At 42.6% G+C, this 9,561-nt stretch overlaps 1 protein-coding gene across 1 annotated transcript in view; it reads right to left on the bottom strand.

The window, feature by feature from the left end:
* The window catches only part of PTPDC1 (protein tyrosine phosphatase domain containing 1), a 47,504-nt gene that overhangs the window by 18,778 nt on the left and 19,165 nt on the right, over positions 1-9,561 (bottom strand). Inside the window, exons 6-7 of the mRNA XM_018554548.1 lie at positions 7,105-8,336; positions 2,713-2,898 (exon numbers count right to left, since the gene is read on the bottom strand). Of these exons, the coding sequence (XP_018410050.1) occupies positions 2,713-2,898; positions 7,105-8,336 (1,418 nt within the window). The remainder of the gene's footprint in view (positions 1-2,712; positions 2,899-7,104; positions 8,337-9,561) is intronic.

The raw sequence follows: 9,561 nt of genomic DNA, 5'->3' as shown, positions 1-9,561 counted from the left end.
CCCCCCCCCCCCCCCCCCCCAAGGCCCTTCTCTGTCTCCTCACGGACATGCCGTGTTTCCCTGCTCTCCTACTCTCCGGCTCTGGATTGGGAGCGGGACTGCCCGGTACACTGCCGCCGGCTGCGGCCCAGTTGCTAACAGGCCATGGACTGATACCGGTCCGTGGGCCAGAGGTTGGGAACCACTGTTTTGCAGTACAGATTTACAGGTGGGTTATTATGGGCACATTTTAGGTAGGTCCCTGGATAGCTTGCAGCACTGCAATATTAACAAGAAAATGTCTTTTTTTGAACAATGCTTCTTGTTAGGGCTTATAGGGCTTATTTACCCCGTTGGGTACACAATTGTTATATAATTTGTTTAAAGTAACACTAAACTCAGGAGTTACATTTTAAAAATACATTCGAGTACCTTAACTATTAAATAAAATATATTTTTTGTGTATCACTCGGCTGTAGATCCTCAAATCATCACTTAATTGGTGCTGACACTGTCCTTCCTTCTGGAGGGTGACTACTTTTGTTCCCCATGGTCCCTGTGTGTGTTGTAAAATAGCCACTCCGATGATGGACTACAATCTCATGTTTAGTTTACTAATTTGCATTAAAATTATAGTCCATCGCAGGAGTGAGCTTGGAGCGGTGGCTAATTTACAACACACACAGGGACCATGGGGAACAAAAGTAGCCACCCTCCAGAAGGAAGGACAGCGTCAGCACCAATTCAGAGATGATTTGACGATCTACACCCGAGTGATACACAAATAAGATTGCTAAGGTAATAATATTTAGGGTACTTGAATGTATTTTTAAGATTTAACTCCTGAGTTTAGAGTCACTTTAACTAATAAAGTGTTTACGATAGTCACAGGTGCCTTAATCTCATTTTAATTCTCTTCAGTATGTTTACAACCCCCTTAGACAAAATGAGCTTCACAGCCTAACAATTTGTAGGAGGTGGAAATACCAAAGTGGCAATTTAATAAACTGACCAAAGTTCAGCTTTGAACACTGAACCCTGTTGCACTTTAATATGCAAATCTCAAAATTTGCTAAGACATTCCAGGGCTAGCTAACTCCCTCATGCCTCATCTAAAGCAATCAATGTCCGATAGGGCACTAAAGGTTATGGGAGGTGGTGGATCGGCCCCAACTTTCGTGGAAAAAGTCAAGATTCACATACTTGACCACCTCGGATTAACGGTTTGCCGAGTGCTTTAAAAGGTATTACAAGGTACACTGAGGGCTTGTTCACACCAAGCGCTTTGCAGGAGCAGAGCAGTTACAGACCGGATCAAAACTGCATCCAATGTATTCCAATGGTATTTTGGGCTCTAGTTCACACTGCAGCGTTCAGTTCCAGAGCATGTAAAAAAAATGCAGCAAGCCCTATTTTACATGCTCTGGAATGCTCCAGGACACATGCAAACGCATAAAAACGCAGGCAACCGCCCTGGAACGCACTGAAAGCCCATTTTAAACAAAAAAAAAAGGTTTGTTTGTTTTTTTTCTAACCAAAAACGGCCCTGAACGCATCAAAAAACGCTACAAAAATTGTTAGCTCCTTACCTGCTGATCCCCCGTCCTCCCTTGTCAATGTTCGTACCCCCATGTGCGTCTGGTGAAGGCTTATTATTATTTCTATATATTTACAATGAGTGACACATGTCGTTTATTATAAGTCTTGAGCTTACACCGCTTGTGTTGATGTAAACCACCACTGTGTTTGTATTGTTTATGCTTTGGAAAAATCACAATAAACATTTAATAAGTAAAAAAAAAACGCTACAAAAATGCAGTATAACACACTGCACTGCGTGTGCAGAAACCCATGCAGATCTGGTCTGAATTTGGTGTGAACAAGCCCTAAGACACTTGAAGACACTTATATTTTTTTTGAGGCCACAGTTTGGGAACTGAAAGGAAGTTAGAAATGTATTTACAATTCTTATCATACCGTGTTTCCCCGAAAGTAAGACCTACCCCGAAAATAAGACCTAGCACTATCTTCAGGGATTTCTGTAATATAAGACCTACCCCGAAAATAAGACCTAGTTCGCTGGTAGGTCTTATATTACAGAGATCCGCTAGGTCTTACTTTCGGGGTAGCGGCACATAAACTGTGTAAAAACCGGCCGCAGCTCCCGCCCCGCCCACACGCCAGCCTGCCGCAGCTCCAGCCCCGCCCACACGCCAGCCGGCCACAGCTCCTGCCCCGCCCACACGCCCGCCGGCCGCAGCTCACGCACGCACGATGGAAGCGACATCCGCCGGGACCGGCAACAGCACGCCGCCTTCCGGGACCTCGTCCAGTCCTCCCCCAGCCAGGTAAGACATCCCCCGAAAATAAGACCTAGTGTCTTATTTCGTGCAAAAAAAAAAATAAGACACTGTCTTATTTTCGGGGAAACACGGTATATGACTTGCTTATTTATATTTCAGCTGCCTCTGAAACAATGTAGCATTTTCAATATATTGTGCAACATCCCTCAGTTTGAGGCTGACCTTGCGCCATACACAATGTTTAAGAGAGAATACAATATAGAGCTGCTTCGATGTTATTAATATAGTATCACTGTTGTATGATTGCTATGGTCCCGTTGCTATGGTAATGTGCCAGTGAAAGGTTTCAGCTGCGTTAAATTTTCTAGGCAGCTGAAAAAAAGGAAAGAACAAAAAAAAAAAACATGTAGATGAGTTTTGTTGCACTTACCTTTTCGAGCAGGTAGAAGGCGCTCTCCAGGTCACTACCATAACTCGCTAACAAATGGACATCCTCTTTCCTGATAGCCGGTTCTTTAAGCTGCTCAAGCCAGGACCACATTAAATGACTCAACACAGAGGGATTTCTCTCTGTGCAGATGCGATCCCACGCTGCTTCTCGGGAGTTTAGCTCTTTCTAATGGAATACAAGACAGACAACATGCTATAAAAAAAAGTACTGACTTAATACTCCAGAATCACATGGGAAGTAAAGGAAATATCCAGTCGCTTTAAATATATCTATGGGTAATTTTTTTGGGTTTGGATAGAGGAAATGGGTAATGCCCCAGTCAGGAGTCCACTTAACTCTGTAGCTGCAGGCACTGTGCAGCAATCCATGCTCAAACTTCACAGCAGAAGCATTGAAGTCCTTCACATTGTTTTCTCAGCTCCTCCTGTCCCCCTTTCCCCCTCCTGAGAGCTCGAGCTGTGTTTTTACCTTAGAGATTAAAAGGCGGCTGAATCAGTCCTGGGAGCCGGAGCAGGAGCAGGGCAAGCTAACCTTATAAGAGCAAAACTTGAATAATTTCAGTGCTTCTACTTTGAACTTTAGGGATAGATTGCTCCACAGTGTCTGCAGCTACAGAGGTTAGTAAGGACTGGTTTCAAAGAAATAAAAAAACTGCACAAAAATAGTTTTAGTACTGAACTATGGCACTGCCTCTGACAGCCCGGCACTAGTGCAAATGCCATGTTTATGCCCATTGAACTACGATGACTCACAGCAAAGCAGGAGAAAAAAGTAATGATTGATGCTCAATGGAAGCTGAGATTGTTCTCCTGGTACAGTCCTGCTCTAAAGAAAATGTTCAAATGTATGTTTCCTGAGTCATAAGAACGCCATACAAATGCTAAGTTCTTTCACATAAAAGATTTCAGTCTTTCAAAAACTGTAATATGTCATACGGCCATAAATACGGGGATGCAAGGAGCACTCACTGGTTTTCTTTATTACAATAATCTGCTATTTTATTGTATTAGAGCGACTCTGGCAGGACAATACAGATCATGCAGTGCCCACACATAGATTTCACTGACCCCTCCAGCACAGAAGAACCTCAAAAGTGGGCCCATTGTAACACATTATATAGTCACTAGCAACCTTTTACAGTGACACACATGATTGATTTACTAAAGGCAAAAGGGCTGTTCACCTTGGAAGGGAAATTTTCCTTAGCTTAGAGAATGAGCTGACTTCCATTATCTGATCATGTACAAGTCAAAATAATGTCTTTTTATTTTCTTTGCATGTAATTGGGTATTCTTTGCAAAGTGAATTTTCACCACATTCACTAAGCTAAGGTCAAATTCCCTAGTGACGTGTCTTGTGATTTATAAATAGGCTTGCTAGGCTGTATGGAAAGTCTGGCTGCATATGGGATCCATAAATACACGCGGTGATGAATTTATTTTTGGACACTCGTACTTGTAAAGCACTATAAACCTTTGTTTATATTGTATTATGTTGTAACACGTATTTTTGAATTTCGAAAGATACTCCCTGTGGCTAGATCAAAATTTTCGTCATGATCATTTACAGCAGTGGTCACCAACCTTTTTTGCACCAGGGACTGCCTCTGACTCAGATCTACGCTCAGAAGAGGGGCATAGCCTTTGTCACCTGACACTTCCGGGTGTGCTAGGTGTCTGTATATCCCGCCATGTGCTGTGGTTCTACCCACCAGCCACTTCCTGACTACTGAGTCCCTAATCTGAATGTTTCTCTCTCACCTTGCATTATGAATGAACAAAGAAAAGTGTTTAGAATGCACAAAAATGTGCTTAAATGCACATTAACACATGCAGTAATGCATGGCAAAGCAAGCTTTTAGATGTAGATGTTAAAGGGCACCATTAATCTAAATCTAACCACAGATGCTACAATAATCTGTTTGCAGAATCTGCTTTAGATCTACCAACTATGTAGCTCAAGGGCCTGCCTAATTGTAGACAAATTGATTGGATAATTGTAGGTCCTCATTTTACGTAGTTTTGTTGAATCGAAAGGTGGCCATACACTGTACAATCATCTCAAGACCTTAGTCTTGCGATGGTTGTAAAGTGATTAAAAAAACTTACGATCTGCCCATCTTGGACAGGCAGATCGTACTCTCGATCATCGCAAGCCCGCCCCCCTGAGGGGCGGGCTTCCGATGACCGCAATGCTGAACGGGCAGTGTGCGCGTGCGCACACCAGCCCGTTCGGCATTTGTCTCCCGAGCACCGTTCGGGAGCATTTGTCTCCCGAGCACCTGGTTTTCTAGCGTGCTCCTTAGACAAAAGACGTGCGACCGTACAGTAGAAACAGTCGCACGTCTTCGTTCACACTGCTCCATTCTCGTACGATCGCGGGATTTCCTGCGATTCTCGTCTGAGAATCGAGCAGTGTATGGGCACGTTAAAGGAGATCGTACAGTCAGATAGTAATGATTATGATCAGATTAAAGCAGTCTCAATGACCCCATGACTCTTGAGTACCTGTGAAACTACAAGTCATAGTTTGGCCTGTTAGTCTCTGGCCAGCACGGCATTCTGGTACTTGTAGTTCAACATAATGATATATTAGAACGAGAAATACCACAGTATCCCTCTGTATTGTCATGTAAAGCGATATGTGTAGGCATGGTTTCTATGTGCTGCACTGGTGATGGCCAAAACTTCTGACTGCAGTTTGGAATAAATGGCTCTATAATATTAGGCTGTATTTGTATTTATACACCAACTAACTTTAACCTGCAACTCAACTTAATAAGTAACAATCTGGAGAAATCTCTGTGCGCAAAGGACAAGGCCGAAACGCAATATTGGATGCCTATGGTCTTCTGGCCCTCAGATTGCACTGCATTAAAAGCAGTCATAATTCTGCGATGGACATCACTGCATGGGATCAGGAATACTTCCAAAAATCACTGTCAGTGGACACAGCTCACCGTGCCATCCAAAAATGCAAGTTAAAGCTCTATCATGCAAAGAAGAAGCCATATCTGAACATGATCCAGAAACGCCACCATCTTCTCTGGCCTGAAGTTAATTTAAAATGGTCTGTTACAAAGTGGAAAACTGTTCTGTGGTCAGAAGAATCAAAATTTGACATTCTTTTTGGCAGCCATGGGCACTGTGTCCTCCGGACTAAAGAGGAGAGGGACCTTCCGGCTTGTTATCAGCACTGACTTTAAAAGCCTGCATCTCTGATGGTATGGAGGTGCATTAGTACATATGGAATGGGCAGCTTGCACATCTGGATAGGCACCCTCATTGCTAAGAGATATATCCAGGTTTTAGAGCAGCATATGCTCCCATCCAGATGATGTCTTTTTCAGGAAAGGCCAATGCTAAATCGCATACTGCATCTATGACAATAGCATGGCTTTGTAGTAGAAGAGTCCAGTTGTTTAACTGGCCTACCTGCAGTCCAGACCTTTCACCAATTGACAATATTTGGCGCATCTTGAAACTAAAAATACAACAAAGAAGACCCAGAACTGTTGAGCAGTTAGAATCCAATGGCAAGAATGGGCCAACATTCCTCTCCCAAAACACCACAACTGGTCTCCTCAGTTCCCAGACATTTACAGAGTGTTGTTAAAAGAAGAGGAGATGCTACACTGTGGTAAACAGGGCACTGTCCCTACTTTTGTGTTGCTGCCATCAATTTAAAAATGACTTTATTTTTTTCTTAAAATTGTAATTTTTCTCCGTTTAATCATTTGATCTGTTTTCTATTGTGAATAAAATTTGGGTTTATGAGATTTGCAAATCATTGAATTCTGTTTTTATGTAGATTTTACACAGTGTCCCAACTTTTTTGGAATTGGGGTTGTAGATGATTACTAATGGAAATGTGTGTATGTGTGATTGGTGCTGATTGTTTATGGTATTATTAGGCATGGAAACCCTAGGTTGTCCAGTACCCAGCCAAGAAGTCGTGGATTAGAGATGAGTGACTTCTGGAAATTCACAAAAACGTGTGGGTCTATGGGGTTACATAAGTGGGTTTGGCTGGTATTAATGAGGTGTATGACATATGTTAATCAGCTCCTTTGCATAGATTAGCAAAATGGCATAAATACTGTATATCCTGAAATGTAGAAAAAACTAAAACAGCACTCTTTGCTGTTAAAGTGTCACGTATCTACTTTCAATACATTTTGGTTATATTTTCACCACAGAAGGCAGTGGTTTGGGTGCACGGGGAAGAAAGATCCCTCAAGATGCCTACCAATGTTAAACCCAGCAACTTGCATAGGTAGCAATTTAGCTTTTCCAGCACAACAGGTGCTCTATAAATATCGCAAGCTGCATCTAAACAGTAATAAAGTGCAATTAACATAAGCATGCCTACCTGCCACAAGCTGACTTTTTCATCAACCTCTTCAGCACCATCATAGGTCAAACACGCCAAAGCTTTAGCTACCAGCAAGCGTCTGTCATCAAGGCTTAATTCAGACTCCAGAACAATCTGTGAGACAACTTCTGGTGTCTCACTACATTCAAGATAAAAAGTCACTTTGGATGAAGTGCAGTTAGTGTCCTGAGGTTTGGAGATGCTGTTATCTGGATGTACTTTATTGTCCTCAGCAGCACAATTACAATCAGCAGAGTCCCGAGGAGTCACACTTGGCATTAAAAATTCTTTGGCTCCTAATGCTGATAGGCCGCTGCCTGGTAGTGAGGAATATCCTAATGAAAAAGTATGACTTCGCTGCATCTCTTTAGGGAGCTTCACCCTATGAAAGAGAGGTGAACCATCTCTGGGAGCCTCAATGCTACCGACTTTACTTTGGCTCCAGAAAAAAAAAGCTGCTTTTGCACAAGGTTCTTTGCTTGACCGTGCTGAAGGTATAAGATCTGTGACCTCATTTTCAAAACAGTGCTTTATCCTTATATGCTCGTTGATTTTGCTCAAAAAAGACATCTCTGCCGGCTCTGTCCATGGAGTTTCACCTTGCTCTAGGAGAATTTCAGCCTTCTTCAGGTCCGAGTCACTGTAACTCAAACGCTTCTTCAGATGGGACAATGGCTGAAGACACTCTACGTTCCTCCTCTTCCACAAGGGGTCAAATTCCTGTTCACTGGTTAATACTGAATCATGAACTACATAACAAGCAGGGGTTGTAACAGAATGGGCTAACAAATCCCCGGTTTCAATTTCACTGGCTAAAACTTTATCAAGCTGCACAGTGGAAAACTGAGAAACTGTCTTCTCGATCTCGGCAGAGAGATCTGGAACATCTAGGATCTCCTTTTCCACCACCTGCCTGTTTTCCACTAAGTCTATTAATATTCGACAAACTAAGTGGACAATTTTTGGCACATATTTGAGATGGCGCGCTTCGTATCCGTGAAGTAAGTGCTGCTGGCGGATCAAGTACTGCGATAAAGTGACGGCATGGGCTTTTGGGTCACAGCAAGCGAACACATTGTGCAGAGGGTTCAGGAACTGAGTAAACTCACGGATACACAAGAGTTGGACCCTGGTCTGAATAGCGTTGTGTCTCTTCGCACGGACAAAGAGGATAGCTTGATCTGCAGTCATTCTTGTGGCATAAATTAAATAACATGCAATTAGCACCCCTGCAAAAAAAACAAACCAAGGCACATTAATAACAAGCTTGCCAATCACCAGATATAATTATGAAAGTTAATGATAGTTAACCAAATGACTTGTTTAACTAGAAAAGAAAATCTGACCTATCTCCTATGGAAGAACTTGACAGGACAGTAGATTGTTGAACAGTTTGTTGAAGGACTAGATACGTTTATTCCACCTGATATGTTACAGTGAATATCTGCACAGCAAATAAAGTATATAGGGATTGCATGGCAGCTATGTGGGGCAGCAAGGTGGCACTGTGGCTTCACAGCTCTAGGATCCAACTCCAAGGGCACTATCTTTATGGAGTACGTATGCTCTTTACAAGTTTACACTTGCAGTCACACTGCTGACCCTATTAAATGTGTGTCTAAGTGGGTCTGTAATAGGGATGACAGAAAGTAATCTCTTTTGGGGACAGGCACTTATGTGAACACTTTAGGTACTTTGCAAAGTGCTGCAGTAAAATGCCAGTGCTATATAAATGAGAAAATGAAATAGGATTACACATAACCAGAAATATTTTTTTCCTTACTCAGCACAGCAGTCATTCAAAGAATGTCTAGTACTTTTATCAATGAATACAAGGCCTTCTCCGACTGAATGGATCATGACTGTCCCTCGTCCAACTATAGAATGCCTTGTATTCATTGAAAAAAATCCTAGGCATTCTCTGAATGGCTAATGTTCAGAGCAAGCGACCTCCTGCATTTTCAGAGCACGAAGAGAGGAAGCCACTCAGCTCAGCGCCATACAGGACACGGAAAATCGCTGTCAGCACTGTAGTAGCTCCGGATTCCCATCAGCTGATCAGGTATGACATATAGAAAAGGGAAGGCGGGCAACTGACTGGCACAGGGTGTTAGGATGAGAAATGATGAGGGACAAAAAATGAATCGAGGTATTGGCTCCTTCCCTTTTCCTTTTCTGCTCTACTTCATACAGTTAGTCACCCCGGTCTAACATTATTAGGAGCCGCACACCGGCCACAACACACCACCCTAGGAGTGATCATTCTTCCTTTTCAACTTTCAGGTATGAAATATGCATACTTAGACTGGGTCAAGCTGGACCAATGAAAGCATTCATAATACTATATACCTGGAGTTCAGCTTTAATCAATTCCCCTAACCCTTATGTGTGCAGCCCAGTGGTTCAAATCATTTCCTTCTTTCTTGATCCAGTGGCAGTGGCATAACTGCATTA

This window comes from Nanorana parkeri, unplaced genomic scaffold (genome assembly GCF_000935625.1).
Source record: "Nanorana parkeri isolate BGI_ZX_2015 unplaced genomic scaffold, ASM93562v1 scaffold164, whole genome shotgun sequence".
In the NCBI taxonomy this organism is placed as follows: domain Eukaryota; kingdom Metazoa; phylum Chordata; class Amphibia; order Anura; family Dicroglossidae; genus Nanorana; species Nanorana parkeri.
This window is presented reverse-complemented; position numbering and strand designations above follow the sequence as displayed.